The sequence below is a fragment of the Anabrus simplex genome, chromosome 1, assembly GCF_040414725.1.
Source record: "Anabrus simplex isolate iqAnaSimp1 chromosome 1, ASM4041472v1, whole genome shotgun sequence".
NCBI lineage: Eukaryota > Metazoa > Arthropoda > Insecta > Orthoptera > Tettigoniidae > Anabrus > Anabrus simplex.
In genome coordinates, this window is record NC_090265.1 from 16,451,299 (window position 1) to 16,477,583 (window position 26,285).

Genomic DNA, 26,285 nt, shown 5'->3' on the forward strand with positions numbered 1-26,285 from the left:
ATACCTACAGTTCCAATGCATCTGCAAATTCTTCCTGCAATTATCCATAGACATCCAATTGCATCTCCTACCCTGCTTCCTCTCCTGAATCCATACTGGAATCCTCCCATATTCTGTTCAGTACTAGTCTAGTTACAGACTTAGTTACATTGTACATGAAACTAAGTGTTCTAAAGTCTTTGCATTGTCTTCCTTATTGTGATATTCTGATTAAATTACATGGCACTATACAAAAAAAAAATTTATTTGTTTACTACAATATTTACTATGGGTTTTACTGTATTCTATAATGAGTGATGAAGTATTTTACTCTATGATCTGTCATAAGGAACTTGTTTGATGAAGTTTAAAAATTTAGATGTCATTTGCCAGAGCTCGAAGAGACACCTCTGTGGAGAGCATAAACTCTTTAAAAGGAATCTCTCTATACAGTAGAACTCCAGTTATCTGGATCACCAAATGTCTGGACTGATTTTCATGGCAGCACAATGACCTATGCACTCCTCTCCCCTCCACCACCCTTATTTCTTATCAGAACAGCGGTAGTTCAGTACACTAATAAATGTCCAGCATTCCGTTGTAACATTCTGCTGCTATTATGGGTTGTGAGTGAATATCAACAAACAAGGAGTGTTATCAGTTAAAGTGAGGATTATTCAAAAATTGAATAAGTGTGTTTCAGAGAAACAGTGTAGTTACATAAGTAATAGGTAGTTATGCAACTTGGGCATAAAGTGGACAATATTTCCTTGTGTGGATAGTGTTTAACCACTACGCGGGCGGAAGCGTTTTATGTTTGTGCGTGGACCAAAAATGTGGCAAGTTAATACTCACCAGAATTATTGAACATTAGCTATAAATATGCATATGTACATAATATTAATTACTTGCCCTGAATGTTGGATGTACTCCGTTGCAGAGGTCCATAGGATGTTATCTAATTTTTTCGTGACAGCACGTTAGCGCAAAAAGACATAAGTTTATAAATCTCACTTTTTGTCCCGTGTTGGCATCATCTGAACTGAGGTTAGGTTGAATGGAGAATCTCATCTTCCAATACTTGCTTGTTTTTTACTGCTAGTCTATGTAATTATTAAATATTATCCAGCTTAAAATCTAATTACATTATTTAAAAAAGTACATTTCATTCCTAATGTGGAACATCTTCAGCTAAAAAGGATATAAAAATTGGCATAAACGAAATAAAAAAGATTTAGGATGATGATATGATAATCATGAATAAAATGTTCCTTCATGTTGAGTTAAAATCTCAACAAGTCAATGTTCAAGTTTAAGATAAAAAATCCTCAAAAGCTGGGGAAGTATTTTCTTTTAATATCTTGGGGATAGACTTAGAATTTAAAATACGATAATTGGGAGAAACTCCTAAATAATAACCAAATTCAAGGTTAAGTTAGGTTAGGTTTATAGTTATAAAGTTATAAGATGTTGAAGAGAGTCTGTAATGAAAAAAATGAAAATTGTTTTAAAAATAAATAAAGAGAAACCTTCTAAATATACAGTGGTGACGTGTCAAAGGAACAATGGAAATGCTTACCTCCTGGCCAGTCCCACTGTGTTTACTTCCTCCCTTATGTCATCAGCTGATTTAGTATATATGTGTATGGCTGTGAGAGAAGCATGAGGCAATACAGAGGATAAAGTAGGGGAAGCGTCGTGGGGAGTTAAGCCGACAGGAGGGAGATGTACGGGATGTTCCTTCAGATCCTTTTTGATGGCCTTCCTGCATAAATATAGATTGGAAGCCTCTTCCAACAGTATATTTATATTATCGGTTATATCATTTCCATTCTGACTAGGGTTTTGTTTTCGATCAATTTCAATATAAATGTTTTCTAAAATATTTGTCACTCTACCTTTATTTAAAGTTCACAAAATGGTTAAGCCTCTTTCTAACCTGAGTTGAAAAGGCATGTGTCATTCCACAAATAAGTTTTATGCCAAACAAACCCCTTGTATCAGGTAATGTTGGAGATGACCAGTCTTTGATTCTACACCTTCTAGTCGGAGGTGTTGCCTGTTGTTTCCATTTATTTCCCTGAATTACCCTTTCCTGGAGAATTATGTCAAAATTTCAGTATCATAAAATAGTGGAAAGTCGCTCGGTCAGCATGTCAAAATATGAATGTAAAATTAGTCCTGGATTAATGTTATATTATTATGGTACTCTCTTGTTTTGTATTTGATTAAAGTGAAACAACCTGATTAAATATCTGCTGGATGTCCTGATGTAGTTCATTGGAGAACATAAGAAGTGTTCAAATGGTTTTCAATGCGGATCAAGTGAAGAAAAGTGTCTTATCATGATAATGTGGTTAAAAAGGGTTTGGACTGGAAAAGAAGTAACCATAGCCTTAATTAACCCTGACAGTAACACGTCTATAAATATCGCTTTAGTTACACCACACGTTTCGAAGACATGTCACTCAAAGCCTATTATTTAAAGTTACATTAAAGTTAACAGATGGAATGAACAAGGAATAGAGGTGGTGGAGGGGATAACTCTCCCCTCCTTAAGAGGAATAGATGGCATTCATTCGCACAACACGTCAGAAAAACGTATGGTGTTACTGTCAGTGTTAAGATACTGCTCCACGATGTGCATGATGTGAAAATGGGGAAACCATGGAAAATCACCTTTGGGGCTACCGCAATGGAGTTCGAACCCATGATCTCCAGAATGCAGGCTGTTATGCATTGCAATGTTCAATCTGCAAGCCTCTGTGAATTAACTAATCACCTCTGCAATCCTCTATTGGTGACTTATTTTATTCCACACCTCTTATCTTTATATCATTAAAATTGAATCTACCCATCATCACCCTGTCTCCCTCTGCTTCTCTTACCCTCCATGGCTGAATGCATTATTTTCCTTGGTAACCTCACATGACCACCAAAGCCAGTTTAATTTATTTATTTATTTTGCGTATGATGAATACAATACAATATTATATACAATATGTACAACTATCATTTCAAGTTCATAACTAAAGTTCCATGTCAAAATTTGAGAGCCAGAAAAGAGCTTCACTTGAGACACAGTGTCAAGTACTCTATAGAGCCTCTATAAGCATGCACAGGACACTCAAATGCAATGTGATCCACTGTCTGCTAGCCAGTTTAATCATACTGCTTCATCCATTGAGCTCATTCCTAACTTAAACTTTATCTCATTTTGATTAACTTCCTGCCTTCTAAGTTAGAAAATATCTGGGCCGGTGTCAAGTTCGTAAATTTGTATCGTCCGTGTCAACTGATACAGGCCAGTAAGTTTGACATGCATTGTATGTAAGCTTTGGGAAGGCATTCTTTCTGATTATATTAGACATGTTTCTGAAATTAATAACTGGTTCGATAGAAGGCAATTCGGTTTTAGGAAAGGTTATTCCACTGAAGCTCAACTTGTAGGATTCCAGCAAGATATAGCAGATATCTTGGATTCTGGAGGTCAAATGGACTGTATCGCGATTGACCTGTCTGAAGCATTTGATAGGGTGGATCATGGGAGACTACTGGCAAAAATGAGTGCAATTGGACTAGACAAAAGAGTGACTGAATGGGTTGTTATATTTCTACAAAATAGATCTCAGAGAGTTAGAGTAGGTGAAGCTTTGTCTGACCCTGTAATAGTTGAGAGGGGAGTTCCTCAGGGCAGTGTTATCGGACCTTTATGTTTTCTTATATATATAAAGGCTGCCTTTGCTGGCAAGATATAGTGTTTACAGTGCACTATGTCTTCTGGTATGGGCTAGAATAAATCTGTTACTTTCATTGACCTGTCTCAGTCTTATACTTGGCTCTGACAATATGAAAGTGGCTGAGGTATGAGTGACACTAGTAATGCCATTCCTTATGCAGCCAGTCCCTGCTATGAAGGGTGTGAAAATGTTGCTCATAGGATCGGTTGGTGCATGCATTTCAGTGGGCTTGGCAGACTGATGTGCAAGAGTAACTTCTGGCTCGGTGAGGAAAGCAACGGGAAACTACCTCACTCCTCATTTCCCTAGTACGCCTCTTCAGTGACACCTAGGCCATCTATGACAGCTAATGGTGAAGCTGTTGAGGATCCAACCAGCCTTCGGGCTGAATACCCAACAAACAAAACAACAACATGAGTAAAGGAGTGGAATCGGAGGTAAGGGTTTTTGCGGATGATGTTATTCTCTATAGAGTGATAAATAAGTTACAAGATTGTGAGCAACTGCAACGTGACCTCGAAAATGTTGTGAGATGGACAGCAGGCAATGGTATGTTGATAAACGGGGTTAAAAGTCACGTTGTGAGTTTCACAAATAGGAAAAGTCCTCTCAGTTTTAATTACTGCGTTGATGGGGTGAAAGTTTCTTTTGGGGATCATTGTAAGTATCTAGGTGTTAATATAAGGAAAGATCTTCATTGGGGTAATCACATAAATGGGATTGTAAGTAAAGGGTACCGATCTCTGCACATGGTTATGAGGGTGTTTAGGGGTTGTAGTAAGGATGTAAAGGAGAGTGCATATAAGTCTCTGGTAAGACCCCAACTAGAGTATGGTTCCAGTGTATGGGACCCTCACCAGGATTACCTTATTCAAGTACTGGAAAAAATCCAAAGAAAAGCAGCTCGATATGTTCTGGGTGATTTCCGACAAAAGAGTAGCGTTACAAAAATGTTGCATTGTTTGGGTTGTAAAGAATTGAGAGAAAGAAGAAGAGCTGCTCGACTAAGTGGTATGTAAATACAAAGTATGTTACAAGTGTTTATTTATATATCCACCTATTCAATACAAAGTGGTATGTTCCGAGCTGTCAACGGAGAGATGGCGTGGAATGACATTAGTAGACGAATAAGTTTGAATGGCGTTTATAAAAGTAGGAAAGATCACAACATGAAGATAAAGTTGGAATTCAAGAGGACAAACTGGGGCAAATATTCATTTATAGGAAGGGGAGTTAGGGATTGGAATAACTTACCAAGGGAGATGTACAATAAATTTCCAATTTCTTTGAAATCATTTAGGAAAAGGCTAGGAAAGCAACAGATAGGGAATCTGCCACCTGGGCGGCTGCCCTAAATGCAGATCAGTGTTGATTGATTGATTGACTGTCCGTCTATTGATCATTGAAAGTGGAAACTGTCTTTCCCCTCCCTGTTGGGATAAACTTCCCCGTTTATTGTTATTGTGCCTTTATTAATCTATTGTAAAGCATCGTTGAAGTAAACAGGATTGTAATTACAATATCTGCGGCCGCGTAATGTTTTCCTGTACGTTCTTGGCATGGCCGAAGTTACCCCGGAAGAGGACAACTTTTATCACAAAACTATTCCCTGAAAAACCTATTTGATTAAAATGCATCAAATTGTGTAGATCAGTTACCAGGCAAACTTACATTTTGACTCCATAAACCACTGGAATGGAGAATCAAATACTGGGGGTAGAGAACAGTTTGTTTTCTGCTGTTACCAGACAAGACAACAGTCGGGGCTGCGAACAAAATCGATTGACTCAACAATGAGCCTGCCAATGTTATTTGGACTACCGAGTGTTGATAGAGCATTCTATTGTATGTGCATTTTAGTTGTTGCAATTGGTTCATCTTTTCCAGTATAGAAGGCATGAGAAAATAAGTGTTGCTATTCGTCAGTGGCCGAAGTTTCCCTGTATGGCCGAAGTAACCCCACTTTGCGGTACAACTGTTTAGCTTCACTTGTCTTCAATGAAACTGTTAAGTTTCAATTCTTTATTGAAGTGGGTGGAATGTCAACCATGTTGACTAGTATTACTAAATATTAACAAGAAAGAAACTTGCAATAGTAATTGTCTACACTGGTATAGCAAATGACAGTCACACAACAATATAGCAAGAGCTCTTCTCCACATAGGTAGCATGTAACCAAAGTGAGCCTACACTGAAAGTCAAAATGGCTCTTCAATGGTTGGCACTACCTCTCTTTCAAAGACTATGTTTATGCATGAGTCTCAATAAAAAATTGACAGCTTTTTGAGGTAAAAAGTGAAAATGATCAGAATGAGGTGACATACATGTACCACTTATATGGAAATAACATTACTTTACACATATAAAGAATTTGTAATTCTTCAAATCAAATCAAAATCTCTTTATTTGCAAATGAGGTGTCTACCTCGGTGGCAAATAGTACACTAAAATACATTATTGTCAAGCACTAAATATTAAATTAACAAGAGAAGAAAATTTTCCTATAATACAATATTATACAATTTACACTAAAATTTTTTCTATTAAACACACAGCTCATCCTTAACAAATTTATATTGTTTACAAAATTCTACTTATAATATCTCCTGTACAACTTACAAATATAGTCAACTGATATACAGTATGTGGAATTACTTCAAACGATACTATACAACTGGTATAAGATTAAAATTTACATTGCATTTTTTTTTTTTTTTCCATTCCGGAACCTAAGTAGCATAACGACCTGCTGCGTCTTAACCAGAGCCCCTTTTACCACCATTTTTCAGAGTTCCTGAAGGGCCTTCACAGCTACCGTAGTGGTCCCAGGGCCCTTGCAGTCCCCTACTTTGGCTGTCCAAACTCCTTAGACCAGGGGATGTAATTAATTTATTCACACACACTTTTTTATTTACATTAACCTGCACTGGTCGAATGCCCTTTAACATTTCATTTATTTTCTCTATTGCTGTTTATTCTCTTCTTGAATATCTGTACAGATTTTGGGAAAGGATCAAACACTACCCCTGGTAAACTGTTCCACTCCTTCACACCCTTCCCAATGAATGAAAATTTACCCCAATCGCTTCTTTAACAAAAGGTAGGTTGTTCCAGTTCATTTCCCACAGTTTTCTTGTTTTTTTTTTTTTTTGTCTCCCAGGATATCTGAGTATATATAGGCTAATTGTAAAGCTTTCAAACAGCTAACATATAACTTCAGTTTTAACTCATTGGTATATACTCATGGCTCCCTGCCTCACAATAGCATGTCGGACATAACAAATCCAATAGCTCTCAGCTGTGTGAGAAAGTTTTGTTAACTTGATCATATTTGAGGGTATAATTTTTCCTTCCACAGCCCAGAGTTTATAACATTATAAGGAAGCTAAAATAATGCAAATCTTACTTGGAATACCTTGTAGAGGCGAGATGTGTTCATAGCAATATCTGGGAACTCACTATCCCGCCCCCAGAAGTACATTTACTTTTATAACCTAATAAGAGCAGCAGCCTCCATCAGCCATGGCTAGAGTAACTACTCGCATTCTCATTGGCGAACGTGAACAGAATATGATGTCATTGCCGTCAATGCTAATAGATACATTGTGTTACCAACCCCGGCTGAATAAAAGGACAAAGAAAAATCACCATTTAAAGGAAACAGTGTGAAATACACAGCAGCAGTAATTTAATTTAATACTTACGTTAATGTAGAGGCGAATACAGGGCTGCGGCAGCTTTGAGGAATTTGTGCACTCTCTGTTTTAGGGGTAAGCGGCTCTTGAACACAGATTCGGCAAGATAGCCCAGGAAATGCTGCTTCCTCCTGCCGAACCATGGAACGGAATAGCTGCTGTGCTTAAAATGACACCACCGATTTTCAATATTCTGTGTATGCACGGCAAGGTGATTGTTGGGCATCGCCCTCCTGTTCCCCCTATGTACGTGATGACTCTTGACGGTGTCCACAAAGTCAACAGAATGATTGACACGGAGATGTACGAATCCCTTGTGCTCCAAGCAATCATATGCCTTCCAGCAATCGGATATTATGATGCTTCCAGGCAGTATCCAGTCCTTTATGACTTCGAGCAAAATCACTTTGTCCCTTCTCTCCACAGGTACAACAAAAAAATTTTTATGGTTCTCCCTCTCCACGCCTCCAAAACACCACTGTCCTTCTACAGGCCTCCCCCTATTATACGTCCTTTTACCAAATTTAATTTCTACGATTTCCACAATAATACCAGGCCCATCAATTTTTTTTTTATTAGCCACCTCCCATTCTACACACCTCTCGACAGAAGCTGAACCAGTCTACTGTTGTTTTGCCAGAAAAACCCAACTCAAGCTTCACAATAGGACCCAGCGGTTTATGTTGGATGCACCACAGGACGATGTAATATCCTATTTCGAAGAGCTTCAAATTAGAGCCTTCGAAGAAAGTGCTTTTCCGTGCACTCACAAACCATCCGCACCTCACACCCCCTTTCAATCGACAACGACACGAAAAAATTGTAGGAGTGCCGTTCACACTCACAGTCAATTTCACTTCACGACCACACTTTTCACACACTCAGTGATTAGTAATCCATGACTTACATACAACTCAAGTAAATCATTCACCTTCGCCTGAAAATCAAACAAAACCTCTTATATCAATAACACATCGACTGCAAGCAGCCATTTTCCAACATCAGGCAGTGATTTTCGAACATAGAATGCGCTGATCTCCCCCTACAGAATACCTCGGGGTTTCCCCTCCTAAACATTCCAGACCAGTGGTCTTGTCCCCATCCGCATGTCCACACCAATCATGTGCCTAACTAGGTGCCTAAGGCCACTTCGCGGCTTCTAACCGTCCAGACCAATGGTCTTGTCCACGGCAAGAATCCTAACCGTCCAGACCAATCGTCTTGTCCATGGTAAGAATCCTAACCATCCAGACCAATCGTGTTTCCTCATAAAACTAGGTGCCTAAGGCTGCTTCGTGGCTTCTAACCATTCAGACCAATGGTCTTGTCCATGGAGAGAATCCTAACTGTCCAGGCCAATGGTGTTGCCCACGGCAAGAATCCTAAACAATAATCACCACCATTAACAGTACCACTCATTAGTTCCTAAGTACAGAGATTGGCAGCCCTGATTGCCTCTCTACAACATTCTACCTTAACGTGCAAACAAACGACAGTCATACAGCGCGCAGCTGAATGTAGTGAGTGCTGGGCTGCGAAAGGTAAAATTATAATGATTTGAGGATGTACTTCATGTGCTTTGCCAAGAGATGGTGCAATATGTATACTGTTTGGAACAGGAATTATTGGACTTTCTCGTCAGAAAGCCTGTGTTTGATTGCCTTGACTAGATCACATTCTGTTCAACATTGAGTGTGAATGAATCCCCATCGTTCCAGTCACATACAAAGCCAGTAGCAGTAATCATGCCATGTAGAAGATGGTTGTTAGCATGTGGTGATTTATAAAATTCTAAGCACAAGTTTCAGTGAAAGTGAGTCAGAAGTGTCAGAATGTAAACAATTGTTTAGTGGTAGTTGTGACGGTGGCAGGTCTGATAAAAAATGTCAGCAATTCCAAAAATTCTGAAAGTGATCAATGCAATGTAGCACAAGTGGGTTTGAGTAAAAAGCTGAAAAGTGAAGAGTGTAAATGATGGGAAGATTAGGGCAAAACATAAGTGTTCACTTTCTGGTACTGGTGGTATATTTCCAGTTTTACTCAGGCTTATTGTCCTTTTCTTGTAAGGAAGACATGACGTTCTATAAATGGTACCAATTTCAACTGTTGAAACCTTCTCATTTTCTCAATATCGCTGTGAATTGATGGAATTAGAGACTTTATATATATATGATAATTTCTGAGATTTTGCTCTGGAAGGTATAAATCTATTTAATAAATAGAAGTTCACTTGAGAATCTACGAATAGCTGTAACTACTCACATAAGCTAAATACTAATTCTGGGTATGTGAAGAGGTAGAAAATAAGTATGCCATTAAGTTCATAAAGTAGAATGGGTTATGTTCAGTTCATAATATTTTGCTGGTATGCCAACCGTACGTTTTCATTTATACTGGCATGGTGCACTGCCTGTACCAGTCTAGCTGCACTCGAGATATATGAAACTTTTGTTCTTTAATGCTGCACGTCACCATACATTATTACTTTGGGTAGTTGGAGTTCTAGAGTGTTACAGTAATAAGAAACATTTAAAGTTCATCTTCCATGTATGTCTGTTAGTTATTACCAGTTTAATATTTTCATAAATACTTACATTTTATGAATGATTTACTGCTGAATTTAAAATATTTTTTTTTTTACAGAATGTGAAAAAAGAACTTGAATTAGAGGACTGTCAGATTGCTGAATATCCACCAGATGAGTAAGTTCGAACACTGGCTTTTTCTGTTGGGATTAGAGCTCATAAACTGAACTAGACAGTTTTCTTAGATTAATTGTTCCAAGGTTGAATGGGTTGTCATTAGAAATAGATATTAGTATTTTTTTATAGTATTTAGTAACATTTCAGTTATAAGTCAGATAAAGAATTGCATAATATAATTCACTTAAAGGATTACACAGTTAACAATCAATCTCCTGGACGGTGGGTGCCACTTGTATCCTAACTGCTAGCTACCCATCTGGAGACATAGCAGTGCCATGCCTAGGTTTGATATCTGGCCAGACCAGAGGTTTTAACTGCAAATTGTTAATTGCTAATTGCTATGGCTCTGAGACTGGCTGTTTTTTCCAACACGTGACTCTTCATATTCACAACACACTGCACTACCAACCACCACAGAAACTCGCAATAGTTAACAAATCCCTCCACATAGAAAGTGCATCTGGCCATAAAACCAGGCCCAATTTACATGTGCGAAACAGTTCGTACCTGTGACCACTCTAGTGTGGGAAAAGTGATAGGGAAACAAGAGTTAGTGTGAGAAATCTCTTAGTCGCTATGAATTGTCAATAAGGACTACTTTTATGAAAGAAGTTTTTTAAAAAAAAGAGAGAATTTCTAATTCAGTGTCCTCAAGTCTCTCCAAAATTAACAGGTTGTGTGGAAATGTTATTGTGTAATAACTTTCAAATAGATTGCTAGAGGAAGGGCAAAGTTGGTGTCATTATCAAGAAGGAAGGAGCATGGTTTGAAATTTACTCCAACTTTTTCTTGGGGGCGGTGGGCCATTACTGATAATCCTCTTCAAAAGTTTGGCATCTCTGTAAATGATATGTGAAATAAATTTGCAGAGTTTCATTTATTTCTTGCCAACAGTTGTCTTTCATAGATTTCTTTAATAATTTGACAGGCAAGTATATTTTTGTAACACTTCAATCAGTCTTTCTTCCTCGTCTGCCTTCCATGATAATTAACAAGCACACAAACAATTAAGCTACTGTATTGAGGTAATTCATGAAATCATCCAAGGTTATGAATTTCATTATTGGTTCCGTGTTGAATTAAGAGTACTTATAATTTAATTGATATTGTAATGTATACATAGGCATTACAGTCATTGTATAGTATTGAGTAGGTGAACTAAAACATTGTCAATTAAATTATATATAATTCACGAAAGTCACACACATGAAACGATTGTTTCATCATGATCGTGCGCATGTGTGAAGCCAGCCACAGCCATCAAAATTGCTTCCTTGGTGATCTGTAAAATTTAGCTTGGCATTGCTTAGGTTAGCGTAGCTCAGCATAGTTTTTTTTTTCATTGGCTTGCATAGCTTAGCTTTCTGTGTGTGCTGGCCTTTACTGTTGAACAAAGCTCGAGGACCTCATGGAAAACTGTAGCCCTGTCATGTTGGCATACAGTAAAACCTCAATGCATCGTTTTTCAACGGAAAAGGGGGAAATGACGATGGGTGCGGGAAAACGATAAATGCAGGTGACATAAAAAAATAGGCAGAAAGCAAAGTAATAAAATGCCGGTACTGTATATGGGCACTTTTTGTCATGTAAATATAATAATAAGCCGGGTGCAGGTCTTTCGAATTGCTGCGTGATTAATCCTAATGCGTAAGTCGGCATGCATGTACACACACACAAAAACAGCCCCCTGAATTGGAATTAGCATGGAAAGTTAAAATCCCTGACCCAATCGAGACCTAAGGTCAACTCGTGCTAACCATTTAACCATAGAGCCGGACCGTATCAGAATATTGCAACCATGATATATGCAATGGAAATGAAAAGTGTGACTTTTACCCATTTCATTTCACTTTTCTTAACATCTCATAATAATTCAAAACCTTTAAAGTCAGTTCTCTTGTTGCTAATTAATGATATACGTGGATATTATGGCGATTAATGTATTTTGGTAAAGATTCCATAGACCCTTCACGAACAATAGGTTCAAGATCCCACAATGCGTGCCTCGGACAATTTCTTAGTGGTTAGAAATTCAACATGGCACGTCTCAGACGATGTCACAGTGGGCTAGGTGAGGCTGCCAACTTAGGAGTTACTTTCAAACCAGGCTAGTGAAAAGATTATTGGTCTTTATAGGTTAGGTCTGGCTTCTAACAAGGCAATTGGGCAGGGGCAACGAAGTGGTCAACAGGCCTGTAGCATCTCACACACTCCACAAGGTATGATGCAATTAATAAGCCTGTGACTGATAAAAATATACTCAGCGCACACCGTGACTATCTTAAATGTGATTTTTTTTTTTTTTCAATGAAGGGTGGCAAATTTGGGCTTTACAGTGTCTCCATTTCAATTCTTGTAAATAAGAATACTTCTAGGTGTCAGTTAGTAGGTCGAGCAGAGGCATTGATGCCAGGAGGCATGTAGTGAGGTTGTGCGTGAGTTACCTGCGCACAGCACTCCAGCCTAAAAGATCCTTGCTCAAGAATAACAACTCAGAATCACTCCTACATTCTCGCATAACAGGTTGTCGCTATCTTAGAAGTGAGCTACCGGGCAAGTTGGCTGTGCGGTTAGAGGCACGCAGCTTTGAGCTTGCATCCGGGAGATAGTGGGTTCAATTCCCACTGTCGGCAGCCCTGAAGATGGTTTTGCATGGTTCCATTTTCACATCAGGCAAATCCCTGGGCTGTATTTTAATTAAGGCCACGGCTGCTTCCTTCCAACTCCTAGGCTTTTCCTATCCCATCATCGCCATAAGACCTACCTGTGTCTGTGTGACGTATAGCCACTAATAAAAAAGAAGCGAAGCTTCCAAAATGTGTATAGTTATTTAGTTACTTTTCCAGGTTGAACCATGTTGTTGTTCTCTGTACATTATCTACAGTTTGCCAACATTTTGAATACATTGCAGTATTCTTTGTCAAGGTGAGTGAAATACCCCCACTCGATCCCAGATAATCAGTCTCCCAGGTAGCAGTCACACTCAGTAGTGCAATATATTCTAAACGTCGGCAAACTGTACGTAATGAACAGAAAACAACAACATGGTTCAACTCAGAAAGAGAACTTAATAGGTTGTTGCTATTAGATGCTAGAGTATTGGGCTGTCTCTTTAAATTGAGAAACCATTTGCGTTTATTTTTCTTACGTCCGATCCATCCATGCGGGAAAATTGTGGGCAAGGACAAATATTTTTTTTATGATCAATGTGATAAAATGATAGTGCAAGGAATGATGGATGTGGGGAAATTTAACACTGGATTATATAGAACATTTTTGGGACCGAATAAATTGAAAGATGGATATGGGAAAGCAACAGTTCCGGGAACAATGCATCGAGGTTCTACTCTATAGACTCAGTTATATGGGGTGATAAGGAAGAGGAAATTCTGCTGTAAGTTAAGTTAGGGAATTATGAAATTGAAAGTTTTGGAATGAAGATAATCATAGCTAAATATAAGACAGTGGTAGTGACAAGGGCAAGTAGAATAGAAACAATCATTAATGAAGCCCTGGACATAGTTGACAGGTGTAAATATTGAGGTAGTACATTGTCAGAACACTGAGAATAGGACAAGGATATAAGCACGTGAATTGAACAACATACAGAGTTCTACCATAGTGGGAGACAAATTGTTTGAAACAAGAATGTAGTGATGGAATGCCAGCAGGTGCTCTATAAGACATATTTTATACCGGTACTGATATTTGCTCCGGCAGTCTAGGCATCAACTAAGAGAAGCAAAAGTTGCATCCAAGGAACTGAAATCTGGTTCCTGAGAAGCATCACAAGGTGAGGCAAATGAAAGAGGGTACAGAATGAAGTGACAAGAGAGAGAGTCATTGTTGGGAGATTGCAAGGTGGGACTGATTCAGAGAAGGTGAAGTGGTCTGGGCAATGAAATGAAATGAAATGTCGTATGGCTTTTAGTGCCGGGATATCCCAGGACGGGTTCGGCTCGCCAGGTGCAGGTCTTTCTATTTGACACCCGTAGGCGACCTGCGCATCGAGATGAGGATGAAATGATGATGAAGACAACACATACACCCAGCCCCCGTGCCATTGGAATTAACCAATTAAGGTTAAAATCCCCGACCCGGCCGGGAATCGAACCCGGGACCCTCTGATCCGAAGGCCAGTACGCTGACCGTTCAGCCAACGAGTCGGACTGGGCAATGAAAATACCAGAAGACAGAATGCCAAAACAGGCATACAAGGAAAGGATGATGGGGAGGAGGGCTAAAGGCCAACCAACACTGGATTGAAAGATACAATGAGGAAGTTTATTAACGACAGGGTAATCAGTGTTCAAAGAGAAATAGTGGAAAGACAGAGTGAGGTAAAGGTAATTAGTATACTATGCTACCCAGAGAAAATCTGGGATGGGAAACAGGTGGTAATGATCATGCCATATTCAATGTTTCAAGGGTGAATTAAAAAAAAAACCTTAAATATTTTCAATTTCCTTTATTGAACAACAGTGATGAACAGCTGTATAAATTTTCTACATATTCTCTGTTAAGTTCAGTTTACGTCCTATCGTGCTTACAAAGTCCATGCATTCCTCTCAAAAGAAATCCTTTGGTAGTCTGTGCAGCCGCTCATGCTCTTTCGTCCTTCATCTGAGCAGAATGTCTTCCTTCCCAGTACCTCCTGGAGTGGCTCAAACATGAGGCAGTCATTAGGGGCAAGGTCTGGCAAATATGGTGAGTGTAGCACTCAAAATGTAGGTTCTGGGTGTTGGCACCTCTTGGATGGGTAATATCAGGCTGAGCATTTTCATGCTGCTGTTATGACAAACATGCAACCGTACTGAATCATCGTTCACTAATGAATTTCAATTTATTTTGCACGTTCACTGCTCAGTAGGTGTATAGCAGATTGCTTTGCTCTTTCTGCCATGCCTGAAGTGGGGTGGCCACTCTGATAATGTTTGCTTGTGCACATGGTGCTACTACTTCAAGGATATTCAGTAACAGGACTGCCAATGGAGAGAATCATGGCACGACATTACAGAGTTTTATTTCAGTTTCAGAGTTTTCATTTGACTCATTCTCGCATCAATCCCATTTTCCTTGTTATCTCAATATCAACGTAATGCATATTAAACAACGCTACTTTTGAAATCTATGATTATGCTACTTTCAGGACTGTTCAATTTCCAAGCCTCAACTTCAGGTCTTATCCCTAAATGGAAGTATTAATGTGATGTAACTGTTCTCAGTTTCCAGACTGACCATCCATTGTGCTCTCTGTGTGGAGAATCAGCAGACCTCTTGACAGACAGTGGATGTTGCACCTCCTGTAGCGTGGCTGCACCAGGGGGACTAATTGGAAAAAAGAAGACAAAGCGCCCCTTGCTTTCGTGTCATGTATGTAACAAAACGGTCAAGTACCCCTCGGACCTCACTAGGCACCTGTTGTCTCACACAAATGATCGGCCACACATTTGCAAGATTTGCAATAAGGGGTACAAGTTACACACGCATCTCGTTGATCACATGTCTGCTCATAGCGATGAACAGTTCCACTGTACTTTCTGCAATAAATTATTCAAGCTACGTTCATCCCTTATGAAACATCTGCTTCTTCATGAGAAAAACAGCCCATTCTCCTGCAAATTTTGTGATAGGTCTTTCAAGCAGAGAGCCTCGCTCAAGAGTCATACCTGTATCGGTATGGATCTCCGACCTCAGTGCAAGGAGTGTGGCAAGACATTCAAACACATCTCTTACCTCAAAAAACACATGGTGGGACATGTCACAGGGAGTCCGCTTAGCTGCACAGCTTGTGAAAAAACCTTTTGGTACCAAGACCAGTTCGAGAAGCACATATTACAACATACCTCTATCGGTATGAAACTCCGAACTCAATATAAGTAGTGTGGCAGGACATTAAACTCATCTTGTACCTCACCAAACACATGGTGGGACATGTCACAGGCAGTCTGCTTAGCTGCACAGCTTGTGAAGAAACCTCTTGGTACCAAGACCAGTTCAAGAAGCACATATTACAACATAATATAGCCTACTTAGGTGATTAACATTTAACAACATATGAATTTATAAACTTCTCCAACATGTAAATTGGGCCGTTGACCTTGATGTTAGGCCCCTTCAAACAACAGCATCTTCATAAACATGTAAATTACAAATGTTAAATGTTATTCTATTAAAACTGTGTCCACGCGTTAGAACAGGTTAAATTTAATTTTCTTTTTTCAGTGTATGCGATTTTTAATATGTATATGGTGCTTTTGATTTTTAAACAGTTACAATGGAATCAGCTGAAGATTATTTGCTTACTGCTATTGCCACTCGTGCTGCATATCTATATATTAAATGAGTTTACAAAAACAGCTTTGGCAAATCCGTCCATCCTTTCTCCTGGACTGATTTTATTCTCTCCAGAATTACCTGCCAGTGAATCATGAGACATTGATAGATCTGTAAGTTCAGCCAACTTTGAGTAAACATAAAATCAAATCATTAAATGATCACTCCAATAATTGCAGACGAAAGCTTACCCTAACCCGCAATACATTCTGTACTTAGCAAGTTGCTAAGTGACTAACACTTTCATTAATATTCTGATACATGTGGTTTTCATCCTTAGTAATATCATTGCATGCAGCCATGTTTGATTACTACCTGTCAGGCCAGAGACTATACACTGCCACTGATCATGGAAGAATACTATTCTCTGCTAGATACTCTCTGATTCCATGACCTTCCTCAGCTTCTGAATGTACTTAACTGATGTGCAGAATGTTGCTAATAACTTAGATGCTGCTAAGAAAAAAACGTCGACGTCTGCACAGACAGAAAGGTATCAACTTGACTAGACTACTAGACTAGTCCCAATAAGCGCAGGAACAGAATCTCTTGAAAAAGAAGATATCTGCTTATCTGAACCAGTATTTAGTAACTGCCAAATGCGTGTTGCACTACCTCGGGCAAGATCATTTGAAAATGCTAAGATCCACATACCACCGAATGGTCGAAACTACATTATGAATGAGTCAAACATTATGTATGGGTATTAAATGTTCATGAAAAAGTGCAAGCCAAACAATACGACGACGAGAGGCGAGAAGAGTTATGTGACCTATTTCTAATGAATGCTGCGGAGCAGTACGGGTCCACTAGTAAGGTCTTGAACAGAAAAGGAGAATGTAGATGCTTCACTAAATAAAAGAATCAACGTTGAAGACAGCCATGATCAACATTATTTTAATCTAGTTCTGCCAGAAAACTACCCCATATACCAAAAAACGATACACAGGTAAACACCCATTCCATCCCACCTATGTCTTGAAGTAACTGTGTGTTTCTTAGTTCCAGGGAAACGTATAAAAATATGACATTAACGAATAATGCAAGTATTCAAGCATCAGGTCTCAAAAAGTATTCCTGATGAATCTGAAGCAATTGCATCATGTTTCCATGAAGAATACATGAAATTCTTTCAGTTATTAATTTAAAACAACTTAAATTAATAACTGAGAGAGTTTCTCCAAAATTTTCATTTATAATCTCAATTTCTGTACATTAAATTTTGGTCTCCCTTGCCATAGTACATTTCACATGTTTTAGTTTGGAAGAAACTAGTTCCCTAAATATATTACATACAGTAAAGTTTAAGAACTGGGGAATTCATATCCAGTGTCTTATTTCATTTTTGTTTTAATCTCTCTGGATTTACCTGCCAGTGAACCATGAGACATTGGTAGGTCTGTAAATTCAGCCAACATTTAGTAATCATAAAATCAAATCATTAAGTGAACACCCAAATAATTATAGGTGGAGGCCTACCCTAACCCGCAATACATTCTGTACTTAGCGGGTTGCTAACCCTCTACTGCATGAATTATTTTCGTTTCTGTTTGGAGAAGAAAATTTCAAGCTTTAATGTTAAACATACATTCAGTGTTATAGATGTACCTGCAATTCTCAACTGGGGCTAATAGCTTAACACTCGTATGTGAGGTTGATTGCCATAGTGGAATATATATACGATTTTTCACGATTATACGCTAAGCTTTTAACATTCAAACACTGAACATTACTACCTACTGGCCATGGGTACGTACTGCAAGGTGCAAGTACAGCTTGCACGACCGTAGGTCGGTAATATCTTTGAGGTTGAGCCAGAGGTACTCCTGAAGCCTGTGGTAATATGGTGGGGAGGGCCCACATAAAATAAACAGTGGTTGGTTCGCGTGGATGTTGACGGGGTGGAAGGAGTACCTTTGGTTTTAGGGCTGTTTTGTCTTATGTAAAAAAAAAAAAAAATCACTGAAATATGTGTTTAATTGACTGTATAGTTGAAGGTGTGCCGTAAAACTACCTCTATCAATAATATTTATCCATTTACACAGGTGAAAAGTTATTTGTTGCCAAATGGCAACAATATGCAGTAGAGGGCTAAGCCACTAACACTTTCATTAATATTCTGATATGTGTGATTTTCATCCTTAGTGATGTCACCCATCTGTATGTGATGTGGATTGCCATAGTGGAATATATATATATATATACCCATCTGGCTTGGACGTTTCTGAGAAAATCACTTTTAGAGACAATGCTGACATAGTACTCTACATTGGCAGTATAATTAACAACAATTTAACATTTTCAACTGAGGGCTGTTATGGCAAAGTACAGTAGAACCTCGATAATTCAAAATCGGTTAATTCAAAATCTCGCCTAATTCGAAGCAGCTCTCATTCCCGGAAACATGAGCCATGGTTTTGCATGATATTTAAATCATTTAATTCGAAATACGCATAATTCGTAATTCGAAAAACAATGTCAGTCCCGTTACCGAAATTCAGACTTTTAATTCGAAACTGCCTTTACATTTTGAAAAAATAGTATTTTACGGAGTAATTTAAACTCAAAATTTCTCCACGTCATGAAAGAACGTGTCTTCCGGAATGTGAAGGGGTAACTTTGTGCACTTTCACCTACTTCGGCGTGTCTACAGTGTGCTTCATATCTGTTATGTTCGAGCGGAATCGTAATTATTTTGTATTCGGAGTTTTGAGGAATGCCATAATTCACATTATCACGTAGCAAGCAGTGTGCGGAGAGGTAGATTCCGCGAACTCTGGCGAAAAATCATGACTTATAGCCTATAATCAATTTGTACACACCAATATTGTCAATGCTGATAAAACTACATTGTTCGTTTGTTTTATTTTTTTAAATGCTGAGGCCAAATGGACTTATGGTTTTAAAGGAGAGAACTGCCATCCGGCAAATGTACTTTGTTGCTATGCAGTGCACAGTGCACACGGAAGCGAGAGACTTCCTTTCCCTGTCACAGGAAAGTTCTAAAAGCCATGATGTTGAAGGGCGTCGGGCACTTTCCATGCCAGTACAAGGCATCTAAAAATGCAGACAGTACAGTAGGCCTAATCCAAAAAGTAAATTATTTGCACAGGGTAGCCAGCATAATTTTTTCCTCGTCTTTGAATCGTGTTTTCTTCCTTTCGTTGCGTGAGGTTATGTTTGTCATTGTTTTATACAAGAGCATTATCTGAATAATGTAAATGAACCTTGTTAGATAAATTTCTGAAATAGTGTTTGCCATGGCATTTGAAAAGTTTAAAGTTAAAAGTTTAAACTGAGAACCTACGGTCGTGCAAGCTGTACTTGCATACATTAATGGGTCTTAGAAATGCCATGGCGGGAAATCGTACAAGTATAGTCACTGTACTGTTGTTGTAATGTGGACGGAAGCGAGAGACTTTCTCCCCTCATCATAGGAAAGTTTGATAAGCTGCGATGTTTTAAGGACATCGGGTACATTCCGTGCAAGCACAAGGAATCAAAAATGCATACAGTACAGTAATCCAATTAATAAAGCACTTGCACAGGGGAGCCAGTATAGATTTATCCTCGTCTTTCAATCATGTTTTCTTTCTTTTGATTTGATTGCGTGAGGTTATGTTTGCCGGCGAGTCATCCAAGTGCATTATTTGATTACTGTAAATGCACCTTGTTGTATACATTTGGAAATAGTTTTTTCCATGATATTTGAGAGCTTTAAACTGTGAATCAAGGTTAACTGCATGCAGTAACAGGTCTTAGAATATATTGTTGGGCCGCAAGGGTTGGCATTTCCGAAGTATGTGTTGGCGGTTAATTCGAAATCACGTAATTCGAAGTCCGATTTTTGCGTCCCAACAACTTTGAATTAACGAGGTTTTACTGTAGTACTGTTCCACTCTTAACACTTCAGCACAATCAATAAATACTTCACAGCAGAGCCTGCAAGATCTTATCACCCTTCCTTGATAATACGTCTCTCAAACACATCCCAGGTAACATTGCATCATACATTTTATATTGCTAATTTCGTGATGCAGATTTTCAGATGATCCCCAGCCATAAGAAGCTTCTAATTTAGAATAGTGACTCCTTCAATGTTGTTAACTTTAAGCTGAGTTCAGCAAAGACTCACTAGAAGGCAGACATTGTAACAAGTATATTCAAATCTATAAAAATAAAACAGAATTAATTACAAAGTGTGAAGAATTAGCTAGAAGGCTGGTTGACCATAGATTTCCATGTATTGGCTGTCAGTGAGCAAATAAATTAAAATTATAAATATATTAAATAATTTTTTGGTAGATGAAAAACAATGGAGGGTCTAGCAAAACTGAATTGGGACTAGCTGAAGGGTCTCAAAAATGGGTGGTCCACAGTAAAAACAGGTAATACGGTAACTCTACATATTTATCATCTGCATGTCTTCATTCCACTTCCCTTAACACTTTCAGTATCCTCCAACACTGTTGTGAGGAAACCGGTTTTATTTTTTCTCTCATTCTGACACTTAATATTGGTGAGTGCAATTCCTGAGTTTTAATCACTCCCTTTTGCCTTTTTCTCCTCTACCATTCCCATGACACTAGCATTATCCTAAAAAACTTCCAAGGGAATACACTGGATGTCACAAAAATAAACAGTAACAATGTCCTGTAGGCTGAGTCAAGAAACCTCTTCTTGACCCTTTACTATCTTTTCTGCCTTACTAATGTTGTGAGATTTTAATATGCTGGTCACAACAGATGGCAGTAAGGTTGCTCTCGTGATATCCATCGTCTCTGTTAGAATGTTTTTGATCTCCTGTAGGAATGAGCTATTATATTCTGTGAATTTCGCTAACCTGATTTATTGAACATTACTATTCATAATTTGACAAGGATGGATGCTCTAATGACCTTTGTATTTGCATGGTGTGTAAGGCATTGTTCTAGGTGGAAGGCTCATAATATATACTTGATAGCATCTTAATCTCATACAAAGTTAATGCTTTTCTTCTCATCTACGTGGGTGTATTGGCAGACACACTAACCTGAATTATTGTTTCCTTTTTGCATTCCTTTATGCGAGTTGTTTTAGTCATTCATTATTCAGCCAGTCCATTTTGAGTGGCAGTGTCCTTGTTTTCATATATTTTCCTTTTGTGTCCTTTGCATCTTGATTATAAACAATGCAATATGTTTTTAGGACACTTGGTTGTGTGCCCGTTTCTTTTAATTACCATGGCTTACTGGAGACTGTTGATTATCTTGTATCCCGTAAGGTGAATACGAAAACCCAAATATGAAGAATCCTCCCCATCCCAACAAAAATAAAGAATATGACCTTATAAAAAAATAACCCCATGAACAATATGAATTTAATTAATGAATGTAATGAATGTAAGAATACAGAAGACCCCAATTTCAACTATGTTGAAGAAAAGAATCAATGTATATAAGATGGCTAATTATCATATACTCATTTTCTCTACACGAGATATTTCAATTTTATTTTCTTTTATCCAAAGTTAGCATGCTAATGAATTAGTGTAAGGATTATTTCTGAGCTTTGTTCTGAAATATAGGTAATGATATATAGCCATAAGGTAATATAACTATTAATGACAGGAATTATTGATGTGATATAAAGGATGATGAAATGCATTGGTAGAGTTTGGGGGTTGAATAATATTTTAATGCACATGCTCTTACTCTTCAACGGAACGTGTAATAATATTATTATATTTTAAGGATGAAGTTAATATTTTACACTGAGGAGCTGACGGGAATATATACCAATCCTTTACTTGGACTGGGTATGGATGTACAAAAAAATTGGATATTTATTGAACATCTCCCGTGGTAAGTTACTCCAATCCCTAACTCCCCTACCTATAAACGAATATTTGCCCAAGTTCGTCCTCTTGAATTCCACCTTTATCTTCATACTGTGATCCTTCCTACTTTTAACTACATCACTCAAACATATTCGTCTACTGATGCCATTCCATGCCATCTCTCCACTGGCAGCTCGGAAAATACCACTTATTGCAGGTTATAAATTTCATTTTTTGTCCATATTGAAGATCTACTTGTGATACAAATTCTTATAATTTTGTTAAATACCTATTCAATACAATATTAATGCAATAAGAACTTTTAAATTTATTGATTTCTTAATATGGTACATTTTTAGCTCCTTTTTGTGAGCATCATCAGCCAATTAACATTTACTTAAGGTTATATAAGATCCTGAATTTGGTTGGGTTAAAATGTGCTTTGTCAACCTGATTGACAAATCTTATAATATTTTACAAGTCATACTCATATAACAATAAAAATTATGTTTTTACGTTAAAACACATTTGTCTCAAATCTATCTAAATCTAGAATTTATTGACGAAACTCATCTGATGAACATCCATTTAAAATCATTTTAAAACTTTTTGAGATCTGGCTAATTGTATTGATTCGATGTTACTTGATTTGTGTGATTGTCATTGAAACTTCATTAATTACATTAACAATTTTCTACAGTTGATAATTGCCTATGTTATGAACATTTATCTTGTTCTCGATGTTGCTAGAGTAACATTTGTACAAAATGTATTGGTATTAATCCTATATTGTCAATACAACAGTATTGTTTATGAACAAACTTGTTGGTGAAATGAAAACTTTCTAATGTGAGGTAGAATTTGAATGGACTTCGTACGTTCTCAAATTGGGCTTGGTGGTGTATCTGTAATAAACATAAAAAACATGTTTAAGGTTTTGATTACAATTCTGTATAAACTTCTTATCAAAAGAATTGTCACTTACTCTCTTTGCTGCTGGGTAGTTGTCTAGTGTTACTCACAGCCTCTTGAGAACTACTTGTTGTTCTGTTTGCACTCCTTGTATTATATGAGTGAGTGTGGATGAGGTTGCGTTTTGGCAGGGAGTGGGAAGGGGAGGCGCTGTATTGATAGCTGTAGTAGACTGTGGAGGGGACTGCCTAGGAGAAGTAAGGGGAGGAGTTGAGTTTGTTTGCGTCAATAAGCCATTAACTTTTGTCGGATTAAAATGTTTATAAAATGTATTTATATCAGATTTAAGCATTTGTATTAATTACAGTAATTGTACTAAGATAAGGTTCTTTATTTCAATTTTGTCATTCAGGTTTTTATTTTTTGTTGTATTGCTGATCTAAATGAATGTATATGTTTTCCAATTCCGCCATTTCTTTTCCTTTTTGTACCCTTCCTAAAATTCTTAAATCCCTTTCAATAGTTGTAAAACTGTGTCCAGTTTCTTGCATGTGGCTCCCATTGCAGAATGTTTCTTGTTTTTCACTGCATTTACATGTTCGAGGTATCATAAAGCTCTGGCCAGTTTGACCAACATAAGAAAAATTGCATTCTGCACATGCAAGCCTATATATTCCTAATCCTTGATATTGATTGCTATTTATATTAACTTCATTGTGATTGAAGAAAATATTTTGGTTCGTGTTTTGGGCTTTGAAGGCAATGTTAATATCTCGTTTTTTGATAGTATTAGTGACTTGGTATATAGCTGGGTTAGTAAATGTAAAAGCTGCAAACTTGGATTTCTTATTTTTATCTGGTATGAGTTTGGTGACCAATTTTATTTTCACCTTCTTAATGATCTTGTTAACTATCTCTATTTTATAACCATTATTGCGTGCCAGGTCCTTTATAAAATTAAGTTCTTTATTTAAACTCTTACTTGTTAGTGGGATTTTTAGGGATCTATAAACCAAAGTTAAAAATGTTGCTTGTTTTTGGGAATCGGGGTGGAGTGACTCGTTCTTAGTCATTATTGGAGTAAACATCGATTTTCTATAAATCTGGAAGTCGAATTTATTTCCTGCTCTCATGACATTTATATCTAGAAAACTTAGCAAAGTAATGCTTTCATCTTCTTTAGTGAATTTTATGTTACTGTCTAATTTACACTGACTGACAGAGCAAATGCAACACCAAGAAGGAGTGGTTCGAAAGGGATGAAAGTTGGGGAAAAAACAGAGACGGCACGGGCGAATAATTGATGTTTATTTCAAACCGATATGCAGGTTACACAATGCGCACGGCATCGACTCAGTAGGATGTAGGACCACCGCGAGCGGCGATGCACGCAGAAACACGTCGAGGTACAGAGTCAATAAGAGTGCGGATGGTGTCCTGAGGGATGGTTCTCCATTCTCTGTCAACCATTTGCCACAGTTGGTCGTCCGTACTAGGCTGGGGCAGAGTTTGCAAACGGCGTCCAATGAGATCCCACATGTGTTCGATTGGTGAGAGATCCGGAGAGTACGCTGGCCACGGAAGCATCTGTACACCTCGTAGAGCCTGTTGGGAGATGCGAGCAGTGTGTGGGCGGGCATTATCCTGCTGAAACAGAGCATTGGGCAGCCCCTGAAGGTACGGGAGTGCCACCGGCCGCAGCACATGCTGCACGTAGCGGTGGGCATTTAACGTGCCTTGAATACGCACTAGAGGTGACATGGAATCATACGCAATAGCGCCCCAAACCATGATGCCGCGTTGTCTAGCGGTAGGGCGCTCCACAGTTACTGCCGGATTTGACCTTTCTCCACGCCGACGCCACACTCGTCTGCGGTGACTATCGCTGACAGAACAAAAGCGTGACTCATCGGAGAACACAACGTTCTGCCATTCCCTCATCCAAGTCGCTCTAGCCCGGCACCATGCCAGGCGTGCACGTCTATGCAGTGGAGTCAATGGTAGTCTTCTGAGCGGACGCCGGGAGTGCAGGCCTCCTTCAACCAATCGACGGGAAATCGTTCTGGTCGATATTGGAACAGCCAGGGTGTCTTGCACATGCTGAAGAATGGCGGTTGACGTGGCGTGCGAGGCTGCCACCGCTTGGCGGCGGATGTGCCGATCCTCGCGTGCTGACATAACTCGGGCTGTGCCTGGACCCCTCGCACGTGCCACATGTCCCTGCGCCAACCATCTTCGCCACAGGCGCTGCACCGTGGACACATTCCTATGGGTATCGGCTCCGATTTGACGAAGCAACCAACCTGCCCTTCTCAGCTCAATCACCATACCCCTCGTAAAGTCGTCTGTCTGCTGGAAATGCCTCCGTTGACGGCGGCCTGGCATTCTTAGCTATACACGTGTCCTGTGGCACACGACAACACGTTCTACAATGACTGTCGGCTGAGAAATCACAGTACGAAGTGGGCCATTCGCCAACGCCGTGTCCCATTTATCGTTCGCTACGTGCGCAGCACAGCAGCGCATTTCACATCATGAGCATACCTCAGTGACGTCAGTCTACCCTGCAATTGGCATAAAGTTCTGACCACTCCTTCTTGGTGTTGCATTTGCTCTGTCAGTCAGTGTATTTAAAAAATCCAAAATATTACCACTATTAGTCAGGTTACTGTCTATTATGACAAATGTGTCATCCACGTATCTCAGCCAAAGGTTTAGTCCTTCTATGTTATTCGAAATTTTAACATGTTCTAAATGATCCATATAAATGTTAGCTAGTATACCTGATGCAGGGTCACCCATTCCCAAGCAAATTTGATGATATAAATTTTGGTTAAATGTACAGTAATTCTCATTTAAAATGAATCTCAATACATTAATGAATACTTCTATTTCACACTTCCTTAATTTGCTGTGACTGAAAAATTGAGTTTGATTATATTAATGGTTTCATTAATCGGTGTGCAAGGGTACATGTTAGTTATATCATATGAACACATTTTATGATGCAGTTCTTGTTGAAATTTATTAAGCTTATCACAGAATTCTATTGAGTTTTTTATTGCAGAATTATTGTAAAATTTATAATTCTTCTTTTAAA

The 26,285-nt window shown here is 38.5% G+C and overlaps 1 protein-coding gene across 3 annotated transcripts in view; it reads left to right on the forward strand.

Moving 5' to 3' along the window:
• LOC136883341 (zinc finger protein 780B) overlaps nt 1-26,285 on the forward strand; it is an 82,031-nt gene that overhangs the window by 48,399 nt on the left and 7,347 nt on the right. For 2 of the 3 annotated variants that reach the window (XM_067155583.2, XM_068229824.1), the window contains exons 4-5: nt 10,058-10,116; nt 15,345-16,547. In XM_067155583.2, coding sequence (XP_067011684.2) covers nt 10,058-10,116; nt 15,345-16,002 — 717 coding nt within the window. In that variant the 3' untranslated portion in view covers nt 16,003-16,547. Of the gene's footprint in view, nt 1-10,057; nt 10,117-15,344; nt 16,548-26,285 lie in introns of those variants that run through there. The other variant, XM_068229829.1, reaches the window with a different exon arrangement.